This window comes from Lissotriton helveticus, chromosome 4_1 (assembly GCF_964261635.1).
Source record: "Lissotriton helveticus chromosome 4_1, aLisHel1.1, whole genome shotgun sequence".
NCBI lineage: Eukaryota > Metazoa > Chordata > Amphibia > Caudata > Salamandridae > Lissotriton > Lissotriton helveticus.
In genome coordinates this window covers 1,737,376,055-1,737,398,168 of record NC_136063.1, presented here as the reverse complement: position 1 = coordinate 1,737,398,168, position 22,114 = coordinate 1,737,376,055, and the positions used below count along the sequence as shown (strand labels likewise).

The window sequence follows — 22,114 nt, the reverse complement described above, 5'->3', positions numbered from 1 at the left end:
CACTGGGTAGATTCCTGCTAGACCTTCCTGAGGGTGACACGATTATAGGGGGGGACCTGAATGCCATCATGGACTCGGCGTTGGACGCCTTTCCCACTAGGGCCCGCTCAAGGGGTTCTTCACCGCTTCCTGACTTTTTGGAAGAGTTAGGCATTGTAGATCTATGGCGGCATCTCCGCCCCACAGCCACCCAGTACACCTTTTACTCTGCGGTCCACAATAGCCTGTCTCGCATTGATTACTTTTTGTTCCTGGGGGGAGGATTGGGCAGGGCTGACACGATCGACATTCTACCCAGGGGTATATCTGACCACTCACCAGTCACTCTCACCCTTACTACTGGGGAACACAAATGCGCAAGGATCTACCCCATCTATCCGAATTATTTCAAAATTCCTAAATTAAGACGGAAATTGAAACTAGCAACGACGCAATACTTTGCGGAGAATGGTGGCTCAGTATCCTCCCCGTCGATTCTGTGGGAGGCCTACAAGACCGTCCTGCGAGGGGTGGCGATCACAGCTATTACGGGTCACAAGCGTGACTCCCGGAAGGAACTCACGGAACTAGAATTAGCCCTCCACGATGCCAACACGGCGCACATGACGGACCCTTCCCCGGCCAAGACGCACACACTCAAATTACGACAGCAGCAATACCAGGCGCACCTGAGAACGACCGAGAAGGGATACATGGCGAACACCAAGCATAGGATTTACGAAGTAGGCGACAAGGCGGGGAAAATGCTGGCATGGCTGGATAGGAGAGAGGGAGGCGCGAAGGGGATTAAGAGACTCGTTAGTGCGGACGGCAGCTTCATATCACACCCAGAAGACATAGTGCACGCGTTAGCGCGTCATTTCCACACAATCTACACACCGGAACACACCGTCACTGCCCAATTGGCGTCGGCGTCGCTGGAGGGCATTGTCCTCCCCGGCATACAGCCGGAGGCTGCACAAGAGTTCGAAGCGGATCCCTCGGAGGAGGAAATCCAGTTGGCAATACATTCACTGCAATCGGGCAAAGCCCTGGGACCTAACGGCCTTCCGGTGGAATGGTACAAATCAATTGCATCTGACCTCAGTGGTCCCCTGCGGGACATGTACCTGGACAGTAGGGACCAGGCTGAACTACCGTTGGATCAACGTACAGCCACGATAGTAGCTATACCTAAGCCGGGTAAACCCCCGGAAGTCTGCACCTCATATCGCCCGATTTCATTGTTAAATGTAGAAGCCAAAATACTGGCTAAACTTCTGGCCAACCGCCTGATGCCACACCTGACTACCCTGATCCACCCCGACCAGTCGGGCTTTATGCCCCATAGGAGCACGGCACTGAACCTCAGGAGAGTTCATGGGGTAATGGCGAGATCTCACCTTCTCACTGAGAGGGCAGTGATCCTTTCCCTAGATGCGAAAATGGCTTTCGACCTAGTGGAATGGGAATACCTCTTTGAGGTGCTTGCACGTGTGGGCTTTGGACCGAAGTATATAGCCTGGATACGGCTATTATATACTAATCCGGTGGCACAGGTGATATCTAATGGCCATACCTCCCCGACGTTCCCATTGAGCAGAGGTACTCGACAGGGGTGTCCTTTGTCGCCCCTGCTTTTCGCTTTAGTGCTGGAGCCTTTAGCTATCCTGATCAGGCACACACCCTTGTTTAGAGGCATTCAGTGGGAGGAGGGATGGGAGGATAAGATCTCCCTTTATGCCGACGATATGCTTATTTACATGGTCGATCCTGATAATGGCATCCCAGCCCTCCTAGACATTTGCAACACACATGGGGAAACTTCGGGCTATACCCTTAACTGGTCCAAATCCATAATCTACACACTAAAGGGCCCGGCGCCAAACCTACCGACCGACTGCCCTCTGGCGGAGCCGGTGACCTCCTTCAGGTACTTGGGCATTACCATTGTGCCCTCTGAAACAGATTTCTTCACTAGCAACCTCAAACCACCACTAGACCGACTGCGAGCTGATGTTAGACACTGGGCGACCCTGCCCCTCACCATCTTGGGGCGCGCAGCCTTATTCAAGATGATGGCACTCCCCAGATTTTTGTATGCGCTGGAAAACACCCCGCATCTTGTCCCTCCACGTTACTTTACACAGATAGCGGCGTTGGTCTCCGCTCTCCTATGGAGCAATGGTACAACACGAATAGCTTACGATAAATTGGTTAAAAGTTGGTATGAGGGGGGAATAGCACTTCCCAACATTCAGATGTATTACTGGGCGGCTCAACTTAAAATAATTAACCAATGGATCCACGCCCCGAGACATGATCCGGCGTACAGGGCAGATTGGGCACAATTGGGGTCGGACTCCATGCTGTCGGTACTGTATAGTAAACCGCAAATTAAACGTCTAAGCGGCCCGACGCGGCATACTGCTACCCTTTGGCATACAGCACAGGCACGATGCTGGACGGGCAAGATAACCAAAATGACACCTCTGTGGGACACGAAATCACTGGGCAACCTTAGAACCTGCAAGGGCTTCACGCAATGGGACCGAATAGGTATCTCCACGGTGGGGGACCTTTGGGAGGGGGACACAGTGGTACCGTTCTCACACCTTCAACAACACTATGACCTCAGACCCACTGAAATGTTTCGCTATGTCCAAATTAGACACGCGCTGCTCCAAGCGATACCGCAGGACACTGTTCTGCCGGAATCCTCGCCGCTTGAAGACAGACTGTTAACGGACTATATGCACCAGAGCGCCACATCCCTCACTTACAAAAAATTAATCAACAACTTAAAAGACCCCACGGCGAAACTTAAGGAAAGATGGGAGGGGGAGATAGGTATGATGGATGACTCAGAGTGGAATGGGGCCTTGGCTTCACCGAAAGAAATAGGCATTTCAGCCAAATTTAGACTGGTGCAACTAAAAATCTTACATCGCATTTACTACACCAGGACACTGCTCCATAAAATACATAGAGCGCCCAATCCCTTTTGCTTGCGGGGTTGCGGGGAGGAGGGGACACTGTTCCACACACTCTGGGATTGCCCCGGGATACAGGGATACTGGACACAGGTTATGCGCACCATATCCCAGGCACTTGGGATTTCCATTATGCCAGACCCGCGTAAATGCCTTCTGAACATTTGGGACCCCAATGACCTGAACAGATATGATATCATATGGGCCACACTTGCCATGACAGTAGCAAAACGTGATCTTGCACAGAAATGGGGGGCTCCGGAGGTGCCCACTGTGGACAGATGGGCTGCAAACATGGACTGCCTGATGGTCACGGAACGAGCGGTGTATGTCCTTCGGGCAGCCCCGAAAAAATGGAATAAAGTGTGGACCAACTGGAATGTTTATAGGGGGGACATCTGTGAGCCCTTGCCGGAGGATGATGACCTAGATTCTGATGGGGAGGAGGAGTGATGGCTAAGATGGAGAATTATGCCTCGCGATATTAATTGTGATGGAAAGGGGGTTTCGTAGCGATGTGTCCAGTCACAGGGGCGAGGGAGCGTGGGTGGGTGAGGAGAAGTACGCACACTACTTAGGAGTGATGACACCAAGTTGCGGTATGGGGGGGAAATGTTTCTTAATATGTTCCGCAACTGTTTCGTAGGTTGGGCACCATAACACTGCTACTTTACTGGTACAACTCAGTAGTAATACCTACTTGATGTATGGACTTACATGTATAGGCTTTAAGCAGACAAATTGTGATTGTGTCATAACAAAATGTTACTGAAGGCGATTTTGTTTTACTGTTCCGTAAACCTGACTATGCCGAGTATATGTAATGTTCTCACTGAGTGCGCCACCTTTTATATTAATAAAAGAGAATTTAATTAAAAAAAAACGATAATGAAGGGATGGAAGAGGGAAGGGGTTGCATTTATATAGCGCTTGCTACCCCTGATGAGGTGTTGAAGCGCTGTTAGGCAAGTAGCACGCTACTCCAGAACCCAAAAAGGATTAGTGACGAGTTAGTCTAGGGAAATATGAAATTAATTTGAGCAGTGGACATGTTAAGTTTGTTATCTGTATTGAAAAGGATAGTAAAGGGATGGAAGAGTGAAGGGTTTTCCACCTGAGTGTGCCAAGTAACTTCAAATGGACAACGAGAGTGACATTTGACTTGCCAAATGTCACATGGAACCTTAAGGGGACAACAACTACGTTCTGAAGCTACCAGCTATTAATTTAAGCCCCAATCTACACTCTTTCTGACCCATCCATTTCTCCCTCCCGCAGTCTTAACATACCATCCATAGCACTTCTCACCCTTCCTCACCCAAATATTTTTTTATTGCATGCGTCCCATGACTGTTCCATCCAGACCTTCTAGGAGAAGGCCAGATCAGCATCCCTACAGTAGCACCTGCTTCAGAATGCAGTTTTTACTAGTTCAAATCTAGTGTTTACTGATGGTCTCCAAAAGAAGAAAAACCCAAGAATCTACTTTTGCTTGTTGGATTGATTTATACAAATCTTACAACATCTGTCTACAATTTCTAGTCTTGCTTGGTGATTGTGCACTGGCATTCTTTTGCCTTCTGGTATTGTCATGAATGTAACAGAAACACCCTCTTTAAATGATTTAAAGCAAAGGTTGCTTTTGTTAATGCTTTAAATTGCCACTTTCTCACTTTTAGAATTGGACTCGAGCATCCTGCGCCGCGGCCAGGGCAACTGACGCTGGAATCTGGGGACCACGGTTCGATCCCCGGCTCCGGCGGCAGGTTAGCCCAGCACCATTTGACTTTGGGCAATAGCTCGCTTAATCTTCCCGACGGCCCCAAGCGCCTAGAGACCCTTACGGGTGATTGTGCGCTTTACAAATGTGGACTTTACTTTACTTCCTTTTATTAATATTCGTTTAACTCTTTTTGGGTAGTGTAATTCATAGTTGTCTTTAATATTAAAACATATTTCATTGTTTTGCAAAGTAATAGCTCTGATGTCTCCATGTCTGATGTCACTTGTTTAGTGTTTGCATGTTAGTAAAATTTAGGAGGGTTGCTCCAATAGAGGACCACGAGAGCCCCACAGAGGCTAGAACTTCCTCTTTGCAGTCTTTCTAGAAAGTTAGCCATTTGGTGTTAGAAATAAAGGTGTTACTTTACAAGTACTGTGTATGTCTGTCACCAAATAGAATGAGTAACGGCACCCTTTAACTTGAAGCATATGATTAATATTCACAATCCAAACTCCTATCACCAACAGGGCAGGAAAGGTGATCCACCTGAATCAGGCCACCTCAATCAGGCCAATGGAGACCTGTGACTGAGGGCGCCTTCCTCTAAACCACCCTATGAGGGATGGAGGGGCTTAAATTAGGATCCAGTAAAAGGAGTTCGAGCAATCCTGAGCGACGGCGCACTGGCGGACAGAGGGATCTTACAACATGGCTAGAAACTGGGAAGGTTACTGTTGCAGATGGCAGAGAGGGTGGCGGTGCAAGCAGACACTTGAGTCACCAGGACCAGCACAAATCCCCTCATCAAGCAGTGAGTGAGCAGCATCAACTGGAGGAAGCATTGCTTTACTTTGAGAATGGTAAGAGCATTACTAGTATATAGTTCTCCATTTTATGTCTACGTAATGTGTTCCTGGGATGTCGTCCTATTGTCTTGCTTGTATTAATTGTATATATTGACTCTGCATTAACATGCACAGAGTGTAAAAATAAATTGTGTGGGGAAAAAAAATCTGTAGCCTCATGGCAACGTTGCAAGTTATGTATTTAAATCACCCTCACTTGACCTCCATGTACTCTCTTCTATTGGGGAGAATTCCTAAACTACGGTTGTTACAAACTGATTCTTTTGGTTATCATATTTCCCATATTAGCTTTGCTTTAGATAATGGGTATCAGGCACTGTTGCTCATTTTGTTGCACAGATTGTAGTACAAGTACACTAAACGCTCTGTGTAGCTCTGTTATACCTTAAAGTCTGGTCCTGGTGTTTGTCTGTGCAACAGGCGTGTGAAGTTTGCCGAATTGGGGGTAGCATCAGAGCAGCCTCACACTGTATTGGGTGACATCTGCTACAAGTTGAGTCATAAACACCAGAGTACAAGAGTGTTAACTTCTTGCCAGCATAGTGAAGAGCATGGTCCGTGATCTATGCACGTTTTATTAGAGGACCTACATACTCTTGAACCTTAGGTACTGTTATTTTCATAACTTATACAAGGTGTGCTACACAATGTCGAGAGGCCGAGAAGATCAGATCAAACCAAACCATATCCTGTTGGAAGTAATTGTGTATCATCAATCATGGCTAGTCCCACCATTCTGATTGGATTTATTTTCATTTTTATTTATATAGCCTCTGCCAAATGTTTCCTTGGGTCCCTCTTTAAGTTATTCGATCAATTACAATTGCATCTGAAGTGCATCCTTCCCCATGGCTCCCGTTCTGACATTTCCAGCGTGATGGATGACTGGAGCTTGGGCCATCTTGCCCACATCCAAGCACTAATCGAAACATCTACGCTTGATAAATTAAGCCTACTACACCTGGCTCTTCACAGAATTCTGAGAATCTTTATAGACCAAACCTCGCTTCAGACTTTACTCGCCTATTTGCTGATCTTGCGAACTCAGTGTCTTATTCCAATTTTTGGACACCACCATTAAAATGTTAAACTGGCCATCTGATACATTAGATATGAAACTGAAATTATTACAAACGTTGGCTTTATATGGGACTTCTAGCAATAAAAGAATGTTACCTGACTAAATGATTTTCTATCCTATAATGAATCAAAAAGTTTGGTCCCATCTGACATTGCTGCCCTACAATTGATAAATTATCGTTGTTGCTTAGCAAACTCGCCACTATACCAAAAACGTTTTTTGACATTTTCACAAACAGCCTAGTTTCACCCATCACTTAGGAAGGCTCTTGAGCATTAAGTAGTGAAAACTGCTGGGTTCCAGTATGTGAACGGACAGCTCCAGTAGCAATAAAATACTCCCAAGGTTCCTAACTGGATTCAAGCACAGAGTATAAGATCGGAGAGGATCTCGAATGTGAATTTGCGGTTCAAGGCAGGGGATTGCAATGGAAGGCGCTCTGAAGGGTCACTCAAGTGTACAAGAGGACATGTGGCTTCAAGGGGCACTTAAAAATCTAGAAAAGCTACCCTGCTTTCAGGATCGACAAGACACAAGGCACACAATTCAGCAAAGACATCGCAGACTTCATCAGCCCGCACACCCTCCCCTCTGCTGACTACATCCTCCTAGGGGACCTCAACTTCCACCTGGAGAACAACAATGACAGCAACACCACCACCCTGCTGGACAACCTCGCCAACCTCTGACTCAAGCAACTGGTGAACACCCCCACCCACTACGCCGGATACACGCTTGACCCAGTCTTCTCCTCCAGCAAATAATCTCCTTCAGCCACTCCACCGGACTTCACTGGACAGACCACAGCTGCGTCCACTTCAGCTTCAGAAGGACCACGACCCACCACCACCCACAACAGGTTCCCCGCAGGAGCTGGAACAAGATCACCACCGACCAGCTCACCACATCCCTGAGCCAGAACCCTCCCGCCAGCTCAACGGACCCCAGCCAAGCAGCCAACAACCTCACACAGTGGATCGCCAACTGCGCCGACGACCTCGCACCACTGAAGACCCCTCCCAGCAGACCCGGCAGCAAGAAAGCCTCTTGGTTCACCGACTAACTAACTCAAGACCTCCAAGAAGAACTGCCGTACCCTCGAGAAAGCTTGGTGCAAAGACCCGACTACAGACAACATGACCGCCCTCAAGCACGCCACCCGCAAACACCACCAGCTGATCCACACCACCAAGAAGACAGCATTCAAGGAACGACTAGACAACAACGCCCACAACAGCAAGGAACTCTTCAGCATCGTCAAAGAGCTCTCCAACGCCAGCGCCAGAAACAACGACATCACTCCCTCGCAAGACCTCTGCAACTCACTCGCCTCGTTCTTCCACAGCAAGATCGCAGACATACACAAGAGCTTCGGCGCACAGACCACGCACCCTACCACCGAACCAACACCCCCCACCACCACCCTCCGCGCCTGGACCCCGGTCAGCACCGAGACACCATCCGCACGATGAACACCATCCGCTCCGGATCACCAACCGACCCATGCCCCCACCACGTCTTCAACAAGGCCGACTCCGTCATCACACCCCAACTCCGGGACATAATCAACATCTCCTTCAACACCGCCACCTTCCCGGAGAGCTGGAAGCACGCCAAACTCTGCGCCCTCCCGAAGAAACCATCAGCGGACCCCACCGAGCGCCCTCCCGAAGAAACCATCAGCGGACCCCGCCGAACTCAAGAACTACCGCCCCATCTCGCTCCTCCCTTTTCCTGCCAAAGTCATCGAGAAGACCGTCAACAGACAGCTTGCCGCCTTCCTCGAGACGAACGGATCCCTCGACCACTCGCAGTCCGGCTTCCGTGCCAACCACAGCACCGAAACCGCCCTCATCGCAGCCACTGACGACATCCGAGGCCTGCTCGACAACGGGTAAACAGCGGCCCTCATCCTCCTGGACCTCTCCGCAGCGTTCGACACTGTCTGCCACCGCACCCTAGTGCAGCGCCTCAACATCGGAATCCAAGAGAAGGCACTCGAGTGGATCATCTCCTTCCTCGCCGGAAGAACCCATGGAGTCCGCCTACCCCCGTTCAGATCCGAGGCCACCAAAGTCATCTGCGGCGTACCACAAGGATCATCTCTCAGCCCCACCCTCTTCAATATCTACATGAGCCCCCTCGCGGCCATTGCACGCCAACACAACCTCAACATCATCTCCTACGCCGACGACACCCAGCTGATCCTCTCCCTCACCAACGATCCCGCCACCGCCAGAACTAACCTACACGATGAAAGACGTAGCCGAGTGGATGATGAACAGCCGCCTGAAACTGAATTCAGACAAGACGGAAGTCCTCATCCTGGGACCATCACCCTCTTCCTGGGACGACTCCTGCACTTTAAAAAAAAAATCCTTGGGACAGAGTACTTGAGCCTCGTGTAACTAACTGCTAGTGAACATGCTCTCAATCTTGCTGCCTATTATATCATTTGAAATGGGTATGAAAAATCTAAAATTAGGACGTGGACGATGAGCATGCTTTAATCTTCAGGGATTTTTTTTCCCACCGGAAATGCGGGAGGGTGCGGGGGGCTTGTTGCTTTCAGTCATGCTGGATTTGGCAGCAAATGTTTCTAAATAATATTAATGACATCCAGATTTGTACACTTGGCCTGAGTTGCAGGAGGGAAACTATTTGGGTTCCATTTGGGCCAGCAGTAAACTTGCACTGTGTAGGCTAAAAAGAGCAATTTAAAGGTAGGGCTGTAGAGGGCGGATAGGACATTATATGAAAGGTGTCTGAGTATTTTGGAGCCTGCCAATAATTGGCATATATGCTGGGATCTTTATCCTCTTTTAGAAAGTCTCAGGGCCCATCTGACTTTGAACCTCCCAGACCAGGTAATCGAACCCTTTCACTGGAAAGGGGAATGCTTTTGTTTAGTAGGAGTTTCTCCTGAGTTGACTTAGCACATCTCAAATAGTAGCTAGCGGATACTCTTTCCTAGCAAACTCTTGCTTTGTTGATGCAATCTGGAATGTAGTGGCAAGGGGGATGGGTTGTCACTTGCTGGACCAGGCTCCCCATGACTGTGTGTATTTTTTAAATATTGTGTTTACAACAGACTTAGTATAATAGTTGTGCTTTTCTTGAACTTTGTCATGTTACCTGTTGCTGGAAATACTTAATCTGCGAAGAGGTGGCAAAAAAGGGACCCTGGATTTTGAAATTGTAGTTTGGCATTGGGAAGCTAATACAAATAATTGAGTAAAGGCTCTAGGCACACAATGTAATGTCTGGTCTCTGACTGTTTGCAACATTCATATAATCCCAGAAAATTAAATTAAACACTTAGCATAAAAAAACTCGAATTTCTCTGTACCTTAAGGTTGAACACATAAACCTCCCAGAAAGTAGGAGTTTTAATTAAAATGTGATCTGCAAACTTCCAGAATATGTTGCCATGAGTGCTGATAATCGCTATAATATTCTACACTACCATTCCTCATTCAAATAATGGGCCAATTGGGGTTGGAACAATTAGAATGTTTGCACTCCTTGAATATAATGGCACTGAAGGGCAGAGCCGCTCCAGATTGCCCCATCACTAGTACACATAGTTGCTCATTTAGGAGGCTTGTCCACGGTTACACCCATATGATTTTCCATATTTCATTCTGTGAAGTCTTTTCATATTGATGAGAGGATAGAAAGAATCCACAAATTGCAGATACTTTTAGTGGCTGGCAAGTGGTTTGATGCGGTTGAAAGCCTCTCACCATATTTGGGAGTACATAGGTGTTCAGCAACTGAGGAGAATTAAATTGAGCAAAAAATACCTTTCTTATTTTGGCAGCTGAACCAGGGATAGCAGTTGCATCCCAACATTACTCTCTCCAATGGGCATCCAGTGATATATTGTTGCAAAGCTGTACAGATGTATTTCTTTGTATCTTGGATGCACCGTTCGCTACTTGACACTAAGGGGCCTGAAAGAATCTTAAACTCTTCCCTTTTTATCTTTCTTCTTAGTCTTAAAGGTCTAATTGACCCTCTTTAGCCTTGTCATGTATCAGCTAGCTGTCTTGCACAGAGTAGGCATGCTAAAAGCTCCCCTACTTAACTTATTCATAAAATATCTATCCCAAGTTCAGCCGAGACCTCCTAGACCTATTTGTACATTTGCCCCCACTGATTCATCAAATTCCTACAGGTTTTAGTAGAGTTCTGCTTATCTAGTTTCCCTAGAGAAGCTAACTCTGAGTCCAGATTGTCTTCCAGCACCGTATCCTCCCTTCACCTTGCAGCAGTCAGTCATTGCCTCCCCACTTACTATCGCTTTGAAGGCATCCTATCTATTTTTTTTTTTAAATCCCTGATCAATTGAATCAGTTCCTGTCTCATCACCTTATCAATAAATACATCTGAAGAGATTCCCCAATGGGCTCCCGGAGTCGTAAGAGGCACCTTTCCCAGGCAACCTCAACATGGACATGGCCTGATATCTGAGATGGCTACATCTAGTTCTCTGCAGATTAGAGTGTGAGACATTAAGCCATAATAGATCTTCGAGTAGGACCTATGCACATGAGGAAAAGGCCCTGTTCTCAAGGGTAAAGTACGTCGGACACCACTGTGCTAAAACATCCCAATCCCTTAGCAAAAGTCCCTGCTGTGCCCTCCAGCATTCTCGATCCAGGCCAGGGTCCCAAGCTAGATTGAACTAGCCCCCCCTTTAGTTTCACAGCCTCTCCTGACCCTCCTGGAGAGGTGGCTTGTGGAATTGTCATGACTTTAGTTCCTGGTCACCCAAAGGATGTGGCTAATTTCATCCTCCTTCTCCTTGTACTGGCAGTACTATTCTTCCATCAGCTGGTTGGTGACCCCCGCAAGCACTATGTCCATGCCTTAGTGTTTGGCATCTTGCTTGGATGTCGACTACTAATTGCTTGTCAGCCCGATGAGCGACCCAAAAAGAAAAGTATCACACCTGAGAAGAAGGATCAAATTCCACAGAAGGGTGGATCTGAAAAAGGGAAGATGAAAGTCTCATAGTTTTCCGAGTAGTGGTGACAATCTTTTCCTTGACATCATAGCCTTATGATGAGATCAGGTGGGAGCTTGTTTGGACTCTGCAGGGGACCTACCTGGTGTGTTCTTTCAAGTTCCATGTAATAGAGGTGCAAAAAGTGCAAGAAAATCCAATCCTCCAGGCTAACTTCAAGAGTGGATTGAGACACCCTACGATTCAATCTTTGTTATGATGTGACCGATTCTCTAAGTCTTCTAACTCGCCTTGGCGTTGTACGTTTCTCCTGTAGTAGTAGAATCTTCTGCTTGATATATGTATGCTCCTCTTCCTGTGCATCTTTGTTGTATTTCAGCAAGAGACTTGTTCCTCAAACTCAATGTCCCTTTGAGGTCTGATAGTTCTCAGATGGCAGCACAGAGGTCCCTCCTGGTATTCTCTAAAGCCTGGGAATTATTCCACATATTGAATTGTAATGGGTACCTCTTACAGCTCAATTTTCTATTTTATTTGTGTTGGTTTGGGAGGGGAAATGTTTGGCATTCTGACTCCTCTCCTTGTCTGCCTGGGGGTTCATTGTCCATATGTCCTGCAGGCTGTTCTATTTCTTTCCTATAACTGGCAGCACCCCGGCTGCCTAGGCTAGTGGTTTGGCTCCTGCCCAGAAAGTAGTGGACCAGGTTAAGTGTGAGACCCCCCCCCTCCAATCCCCCCCCCCCCCCCCGCCCCCACCCCAATGGGATTATCACTGGGCTGGGCGGAAATTATTCTTTCCAGTGGTGCAGTCACTCAGAGGCCTGTGTTACTGTAGGGGCGAAGGAAACCAAAGCCTCAAGGGTGTTCCACCTCCTCTGCAAGCCACAGTTTCATTTCAATTGAGACAGAACCATCTGTTATTATTCAGCGTTTTCCCTGTGCTGGGTCCCATGATAAAAAACCGGGTTGTAGTGGTCTGTGAAGCATTTGGCTAGCGCTGCACATTAGAGTGCGTTTAAAGCCATATGTAATCACATTTGCAGGATGGAGTAAAGGCGAACCTACATCCATTGGGCCATGTGCCCCTTTATGGTTCCACATCTGTCATGGGCGGTCTCCTTTTCCTGCCTTAATGTTGCCCAGTACCATTGACGTGGAGTTAGGTGGGCCCTGCAGGGTTCTTGCTTATTTTATGGTCTTATGTCTGCATTGTCGCATCTGTATTCCCCTCACCCCTGAAGCATGCTGGATCTAAAACCCGGATCTTTGCTGCTTTTTTAGGGTTGGGGGCAACACTCTTATCCTGCCAGTTGCTGTCCTAGTTAGTATTCAAGAGGATCTGGTTTCTGATCACCAGAAGGCCCTAGCATCAAAAGAAGATTGATGCATTATGCAGCGGTGCAGAGAGGAGTTCTGCATCTATCCATGTCACCATCTTTGCTCCACACGATACAAATCTGGGGAAGAAATCTTTAAGATCGAATTCTAAAGAGCTGTTTATTAACGCCTCCATTTCAGCTATGCAATTTGTATTTAGTACCCTGAGAATGGCTGCATCTCTTGCCATTGATCTGACCTTTGCTTCTTGACAATCGTTGGAAGTATTAACTTTCATTTTGTGAAATTTTTAGGCTCTTAACCCCTTCGTTGCTTAGGACGGCCCCAGGCCGTCACAGTTCACGGTGGGCATGTGCTAACGACGGCCGGACGCTGTCCAAACCCCTCCCGCTCGTTAATTCTCCCGCACAGCTGGTGACTTATCGCAGCGTGCAAGGGGTTAAACTAGAAAAAAGTATTTCGTTTTTAGTTATTATTAATTGTAATTGTATGTTGAGTTTTGAGAGCGGGCTTATCAAATTTATTTTCTAATTAAAGTGTTAGGGTTGGGTGAATGTGTTGGTTTGCTTAGAAGTAAGTTGGTTGAACAAAGTGTAGTATCAGAGGGTTATGCGGGCAGGACAGTGTTTGTAAGAGGAAGTTGAAATTTGGTGTACTGACTTTGTAGCAAATGGTTCCGGTAATTAATCATGTGGTAATACACTTTGAGGTGTAGAAAAGACTTGTTCTCTGGTCAGTCGTATGTGACTGTAATGAATTGTGGCGAATAATCCCGCCTCATGTGAATCATGCCTATAGATTTGGGAGGTTGATTTACGAAAGTGGGCTTTATCTAGGGGTTTGGATAGCTGGCCGAAGCGAAGGGCTGTAGTTTTCATCCTTGAGGGTGTTCTAAATGTGTTGGTTTAAGAGTAGCTTTATTCCAGCTTATGGTCCAGACTATCTTGATTCATGCTGGCATAGCTATCTAGTTACAGTGCCACAAGGCGATGCTGGTATTAATGGAGCAAAGGATAGAATGGAGGAGGATGAGCTAGTGGTATTGGAATTAATTAAGGTAGCAGGTATTGTCTCCGCACCCTAGCCACAACAGAGGCTTTTAGGGCCTCCATAGTATACAAATATATGGGGAAGATGCAATGATTTATTATGAATATTTGATTGTGTAGCTCACGTTTCTGTTGACCTGATTTTTTTCCCCATAAAGGTTTTTGTGTGTTCTTTGAGACTAAGAATAAAAGGGATAATGCATTGGTCCATAAAAGAATGCCGTGAGGTGGGGGGTGGAAGGGATCCAGTCTGAGGCTATGGTATATATCTGGTTAAGATTCCAGAGTTTGCTGTTGGAGCTTAGTATTTGAGGGTAGGTTCTATATGCTGTGGGAAAGTGGGATCTCTGAGATGTTACATGCATCCTGTAATTTGAATGTATGACACGGTTAGGTGGCCATAACAAGAACACAGGTAAACAAGTAGCCTATTTATCTTGAAAAGCAGATTCACTAAGGGACAGAATCAATATGCAGCTGTGGGGTATCTCTCAGTTAAGAAAAAAATATTCTAGTAAGATGCCACATTAGGTGTAAAAGAATTGCATCATATGATGTCACATTAGGTTGAAAGAAAATTGATGTGTAAAATCCCCCTTTATTTTTCATCTGCTAGAGGATGGAGACCCTTTCAGGTGACCAAACACATTTCATGAGCAAAATACCTATGGAACAAAGTTAGCATGAATTTAGGTGCAATGTCATTCAGTTTAGGGAGTAAATGTATTGGTAAGATGCCATTTCAGGTGCAAAATATGTTTATTGGGGTTTTGTTGACCACAAATGAGGTTCAAAATCTCCCTTGGTGCATTATAAGCGCGAGGATGGAAAACCTTTAGGAGCACAAATCGCATTTAGGTGGAAATCCGCCTTGGTGCAAAAGAACCACAATTTTGATATCCCATTTAGATGCATTGTCACGGTTTGTGCGATATCACTATTTGTGCAGCATCAAAAAGTTAATGTTAAACCTGGGGGTGGACACACAGCTAGACCTATTCAAATGAATACAGCTAGCACAAGAAGGGTTATTAAAAATGGACAAATGGGTAGATATGATCTACTTGATTGCATGTATACTAATGGGAGTATTGTTTCAGACTGGAATCACTTACCTTGTCCCTTAACATAAAGCACCAATAGATTTGTACTTCTCCTTATCCCTTAAAGTTGCTAGAAGGCTAATTCACCATTCATTCAACATACTGCGATAGGCCTATGATGCTTTAGTAACATACATCTGCTTTAAGTGACATTCCTTCCGGGGGCCATATTATATATGCTGCACACTTTCCTGGATTATGCTTGGTACACTTTTCAAAAGGTGCACCCAGCGCTAACTAGGAAAATGCGTCGCATTATGGTGAATGCGCTGCCCCAAGGACAGCACTGAAACCGCGCTGGCTTGGGGGCAGCCCATTCACGTGAAAAACAGAGCAGCTGTTTTAAATCTGCGCCGTGTTTTTACCGTGCAGGCAGTAGCCCCCTGCAGGCAGCAGCCCCCTGCGCTTTTAATGGAGACTAGAGATAATCTTGCGGGTGCGTCGGTGACTGCGCCCGCCTGGAAGGGGATGTCTGGGCGGCCCATGGGCCCTCTTCCCTGCGCCAGAGGGCTGGAATCTGAGGGCACACTGGCAGAGCACCACCTCTTGGGTGGTGCATGGCCAGTACACCTCCTGAGAGCTTCTTAGTCTATGAGCCCACGTCTTCAATACGGCGCAGGCATTGAGGCAAAGGGATTCCCTTATTTGCGTGGGGCCATTCCCCCATGCAAATGAGGGAACACCCTCTTGAGGAAGTTGTGGAGCTGTATGTGTGCAAGCGCTTTCACTATTACAGAAGAGGACGTATAAGCGATCTGGGACAACTGATCTGGGTTTAATCCATCACCGTTCTTTAGCCAGTCTGAACTGGGGTGGCGGAGTGAGCTAAAGAACGGTGATGGATTAAACCCAGATCAGTTGACTGGGGGTGAGTGTTTGTATTGTCAACGCTCCGTCCATCACCACCTTTGGTTTTTCTTTGGTTTTTCGTTGGTTCTTACTTGCCCACAGAAAGGAGCTGATCTGGTCTTTCAGGACTGGAAAAACGTGGGTCAGAATATATGGGTAGTGTAGATGAAGGTAGAGAAATTGTGGGAGTGAGACAGTTTTGAATAGTTGTCCACGGCCTGCCATAGTAAGTGGCAACAGTGCCCACAACTCGAAGTTTCGCTTCATCTTGCCTAATAGTTGTGGTATATTAAGTTACCTATATTTCTCTTGGGTAAACGATATTTCATGCCCAGATAACGAAAGCGGTCTCCTGCCACAGAAATCCCCGAATTTATTGAAACTGTCAGTACTACTCCCCTTATCGGGACTATTGCATATTTCTTCCAGTTCACCCTGAGCACCGCAGCATCTCCATACAAATGTACAGTGTCCCCAGGGCACTGGAAGTATGGTATCATATAGTGAGTGCTTAGGGAGACACTATCCTCTAGGCCTCACAGGCATGTACTAGTTTCAGCTCCCCGATCGACTCTCCACCAAAGCAAATAGCAACAGTAAGAGTGGGTAGCAATGAGGAGTGCAGCTTTCCATTAATCAAAACCTGCGCCCATAGACCATTATAGTGTTTTGATCCAGCAAAGGAACACTGGGCCAAATCGCATTTTGTGGAGAACCTCCACGGGGGAAGGCCAGTGGACTGAAAAAGTGCACTCAACCTCTACAAGCAGCAGGGCAGTGTACTCCAATTAATCTCTTCAGGCTAGAGCCATGTTTAAGCAGCAGAGGCAATGCCTGGTGCTCCTGTCTGGCATAATGCTTTTTTGGTCTGGACCAACCAAGGAACGGATCACCTCCAACTAGGTCACCAATATTTAGGTAAGTATATTAAAGTCTATGCTTATAAGCGATATGAGGCTGTAGGAGGCACACTCCTCGGGGTTGAGGGAGGGACTTTGCCAGGTTTAAGGATGAACATTATGACCATTATGGTCCACCCTCTTAAGTCATAGAGCTTGCGCTTACCAATTGGGTCATAATATTTAGCCAGCAAATGTGGAGGAGTACTTTTTGAAGAACTCCAGGGGGAAAGCAGTTGGGTCCCAGGTTCTTTCCTGAGGGCATCGAGGTAATGGCCTGCTGTGTTTCTGCATAGTAACTGGGAGATCCAGTTTGGCTCTCTCCCACAGTTGGAGGCTCTAAGTTGGGAGGTCTTGCACAATTTGGTGGTCCCTTTCTGGAGGAGGGTGTCACTCAGTGGGCATACAGGGCACCGTATTATGAAGCAAACTTGGCAGCTATGGGTAGCGCTGCACTTATTACCTCTTTGCTGTGGGTATCAAGTTCAGGAACAATCCTGCATCCACTTTGTGTGTTTGTGACCCAGTAGAGCAGCTTCCCTTCCGGGTCTTCAATTTTGTACACCCTCCCCTGGGAGTGAAACCAACCCAAATGGACAGAGTCTAAAAGCTTTTGTCCGAAGGCTAAAATGGCTTGGTCTAAACAACTCCTTTTCGAGTCACAGGAGTGTGCCACCTCAGCACATTCAAGGGGGTCAATGTATCCTGTTCATGCTGCAGTAACACCCCCATGATCCCTGATATTATTGTGGATCTGTTCTAAAGCAGTATGCGATTTTGAGACCCATTGCTGCTATCAGCTGCAGGGGTAAAAATATAGGCGATATTGGAGGATGTGTAATGTGGATGATAGTAGTACATGTATTGTTTTAAGGTGTAACCGCCAGACATTGAGCCCCAGCGCCTTAGCCCAGTCCGAGAGGCGCTGATTGAGAGTTTGTGTTGACGGTGCTTTAAGGTGTCAATAACAGTGAAACCTGGGTGAGAGGTAGCCAAAAGCTGGATAACTGCCTCCAGTGTAGGTAATCAGGGAGGAGCATAAACGCTAAGGTGCATCCACACACTGCCATCAATGAGCACTGAGAGCAGGACATAATGACCTAAGGAGACACTGACTACAGTAGGGAAAGTTGTCCTCAGTAGACTGACACCCATGTATAACCATCTATATACCCTGGTGTAACCAGGTAAGGAAGGAAGGAACAGTTTGTACCCAGTAGGGGTTTCTTGAAGCAACAGGAGAGCGAGGTTGAGCCGCTCGACATAGAGCATAAATGCTCCCCTTTTGAAATTATTTAGCCCATTAATGTTCCAAGATAGTATTGTGTAACCCTTGGAATTATCAGTTGTAAAGTCAATGATCATCTGTGGTGGATGTCGTTTGAGAGATGGCCTGGAGAGGCTCCAGGAGCCTGGCGCTACAACATAAAGCTAGCATAAAAAAGCATCCACAGAATATATTAACAAATAGCAGACAACAATAGAATCCCAACACCCTCCCTACACTTCTCTCCCGGAAGCATCTGTCTCGCTAACGAGAAAATCAACAAACTAAATAAACGTTACCAGCTAAGGGAAGCAATAAATGACCATAGGTGCAGTAATATAGAGATCTGCAGTTAACCAAAATTACTCTGTATCTGAGCAGACAAACTGTGCCCCTTCCACATTAGATAACCCCAGTTGCATCTCCGGGGGGTACCCCTGCCGGCACAGTACATTGGTGGTTTGAGGCGTGGGAGAGGTCTGTGCCTATTCCTCCCATTGGGTGCTGTAATTGTTTCCACGTACCCAATTCCCCTTGCCTGCCGTGCTCAAAGGGGGGGCGAGGTGGTGGAAAAGGGGAGGATGAGGACCGATGGTGACTGAATTCAGGGCGCTCCTCCACCCAGAACCAGGCACCATGGTATGTGTCAAATAAGAGGGCCTTGTCTTTACAGATCACTTTAAGAACTGCAGCATATACTGTATTTGCATAGCGCTAAGCTTTTCCTTAAACATTATGCTTTTCCCAGGTTATACCCTCAGGACGAAACTGCGACGTTCTTTCATAACTGAGGTTGACCCACAGTAGAGTTGCCCTATCCTGCTAGCCTCACTGAGGATTGCGTCCAGGTCTCCATAATTTAGGAGCCTGGGATTCATAAGTCGTGGGGCATACCTCTAGGACTGACTGGCCCCCAGTGATCTATGCACCCTTTCCACTACACAGCAGGTTGAGAGTACCTCTGCCAGAAGCCACAGTTTCAACCACTCAGCGACCTACTGTGTGGGGCGGCTGTCCTCCGCGATCCCCCACAATCTGCATATTATCACTCCTGGATCTGCTCTCTACATTCTCAGCACTCTCCTCCAGCTAGTCATTCCTGCTGTGGAGGGCTGATCTAGTAATCTGGAGCATGCAAGTTGTGTCTTTCACCTCTGACAGAAGTCCACTTCCACTGTGACCTGTTCAACTGAGTTTTGGCGATCCTGATGCAGTAATGATGAGTCCAGGCACAGCTCTCCAATTTTTCCCTCGATGTTTTTGAGTCTATAATTGCCTGCAAGATGGACACCATTGAATTGGATGGGGGAAAGTGAGAGAGACCACATTACTCCTGACCTTCTAGCTTGTCAATGGTTGAGGTGAGCAAACCGATCATTCTTGCCCTGTGTAGGAGGGCTGGGCTTCTTGTCCATGCTAGGACCTCATTGCTGGGAGGCAGGTGAGCGGAGGAGGAGGGAGGGCCCTTGGCAACAAGAAGTGATACCCAGCAAGCGCACTTTGTCTCCACCCAAAAGGGGTGGGGGTATTGGGGGACCGAGAAATGTGTTGGCGCTTCTGAACCGGATTTGGCTGGATGGCGAAGGGCAAGCCTCTGAGCTCACAAATGAGCGTCCACCAGTTATGACTGTTGGCCACGCACCACAAGTTTAACAATTTTCAACTACAGACTCTTCTAAACCCAGATACAATTCTTAAACTCCCTATCCATGACCCACAAAGTTTTCCTGGGATTAGGCAATAACACGTTGCTTAATATGGGTGCCATTAACATTTTAAGAATTTGAAACTTTCACAGCAGTCTCAAATCTATTACCCCCTAAACATACCCTTCAAACCAGTATTAAGATAAATTCCCAGATATTTTAGTGGTGTGGGCATCTTTGTAAAAGGGGAAGATGCTGTTGCACCCCTATCAGTGTGATATTTAACAGGATGGAATTCACTCTTAGCCCAGTTGATTTTGTAGTCTAGAAACTATTAATTGTATATGTCAAGGCTGATATTGTTAAGGGATTATAGGGGACAAGAAGCCTATCTGTGTATAGGAAATCGTTCTGTGGACCAGCTTCAGAATCGGCTGCCTTTAATGTATCATTCTGTCGAATGTGATTAACTGTTCCAAAGCTAATAAGAATAGTTATGGGATAGTGGGCACTCTTGCTTCATCCCAAGTACCACAGAAAATTAAGCAGATATGTCCAAGCCAATTAATCCTAGCCTCCAGGATTTTAAACTAAGATTTTTTTGTTTTTTGTTCAGATACTCTGCTTGTAAGCGTTTTAGCCAAGAAAGGACGGTTGGGTATAGGGTGGAAGTTATTGAGGTCTTTGGTCAGCATCTGGTTAAAAGAGGGTTGCTTTATTGGTGGCAAGGCAGAAATTCTGCAAGTACCCCTTTATTCAAAGAGGAGTGGATTACTTAAGTCATGGAGGGGATGAGAGATGAAGTTATGTCTCAGTTATAACTTTGCCTTGGGGAGTGAAGTGAGGGTATGCCCTGATGGTAGGGAGTGTAATTTCTTTTTTTATGTGTTTATTACATCTTTACATATGGTACAACAAACGCTGCTGGTGTGGTTCCGAGCGTAATAAAACGTTATGTATTACAATCCAGATTCAAAGGCAAATTGACATTGCCACCGGCACTGGGATGCCCAACAAAAAAATATCAACAGCAAACACATGAACAACAGTTGACAACGTGAAAAAAAATAAAAAAAAGGAAGCAAACCACGCTGGAGTATGCATAGGATCTGAGAGTACATTTCTTATGGGTAAAAGATTAGCCAGGGGGAATGCCCACGGGGCGATCTTCCGACCAGGCAATGTAATCAGATTGTTTCAGGGGAGGGGCTCACCGTGTGTAGGGGGAGGGGGTCATGTAATAATGCCGCATGGTGGCATAGGTCCGGTCCTAATGTGTGTCCCGAGCAAGGCGTGTTATGGAATGAATTTATACCTACGGATCCTCATGGGACCTGCAAGCTGGGTTATCGTCATGTCTGTGATCATGTGGCCACGAGCCTATGTCTGGATTATGCAGTCTCGGTTCAAGGTGGATGTGCATTGTTTTTCTACGTTAAGTAGCAAGGTCTCCCATCATTCACCACCTGTACGAGATTCCCTCCTCATGCAAATCAGCTAGAGCGTGTGGGCTTTCGCCTGGGCCCATGTCCATAATACAGTAAGCCAGCGCTGGGGGTCTGGAGGGACGGGCGCCTTCAATGCCATGACCACCTGACTTTTAAACAATATTAAGGCCAGGTCAATTAATCAGTGAAGATGTTTGCCCATTTCATTTGGGGTCACAGACCAAGCAGGCAGGATTCAGCTGTGGGAGTAAGATTGTGTGCTGCCATCTCGGACACCACAACAGTCACCCCCTGTCTGACTGGGTGCATCACCAGACAGGCCCATACATGTGGTAGAACCCAACGTCCTGTAGTTCACAGCGGGGTCATTTGAGGGCTAGTGGCGGGGACATCAATTTGATGCGCTTGGGGGAGAAGTAGGTATGGTGTACATAATTGAACTGTGAGAAGTGTAAGGATGGGTTACGGGGATATCCCCTTCACAAGCCAAAGACCTCGGGTCCAAGCTGCGTCCAATAAAGGCTGTTGCAGCACTCCATTGCACCTGGCGCACGCCTGAACTGTTGTCCAGAGGAGCAGGGCTTTAAATGGGGGGAAAAACACTGGGGGTGCTCTAAAAGGGGTGTGGCAAATTTCTTAAAGGGGTGTGGCCTATCAGAGTAGGGGCGTGGTCTAAATCAAGATAACTAGCATGGTGTGCTTAAAATAATCATGAAGTCGAATCCAGCAAAGGATAATAAAATAGGCAAAAAGGCATATTGAGTATAAGCCATAAAATACCAAACACTTTAAAAAACATGTAAAAATGATTTACATTACTTGGAAATCTATAGCAGGATCTCCCAAAACCCTTAAAGATATTCACTGTGTCTATTTTGCTGGTGTTTCTCAACAATTTTCT

General features: G+C 46.8%; 1 protein-coding gene across 1 annotated transcript in view; it reads left to right on the top strand.

Annotated features, from left to right (window-relative positions):
- CENPI (centromere protein I) overlaps positions 1–22,114 on the top strand; it is a 368,972-nt gene that overhangs the window by 13,056 nt on the left and 333,802 nt on the right. The window contains exon 2 of the mRNA XM_078688407.1: positions 5,223–5,555. Within this exon, the coding sequence (XP_078544533.1) occupies positions 5,318–5,555 (238 nt within the window). The 5' untranslated portion in view covers positions 5,223–5,317. The remainder of the gene's footprint in view (positions 1–5,222; positions 5,556–22,114) is intronic.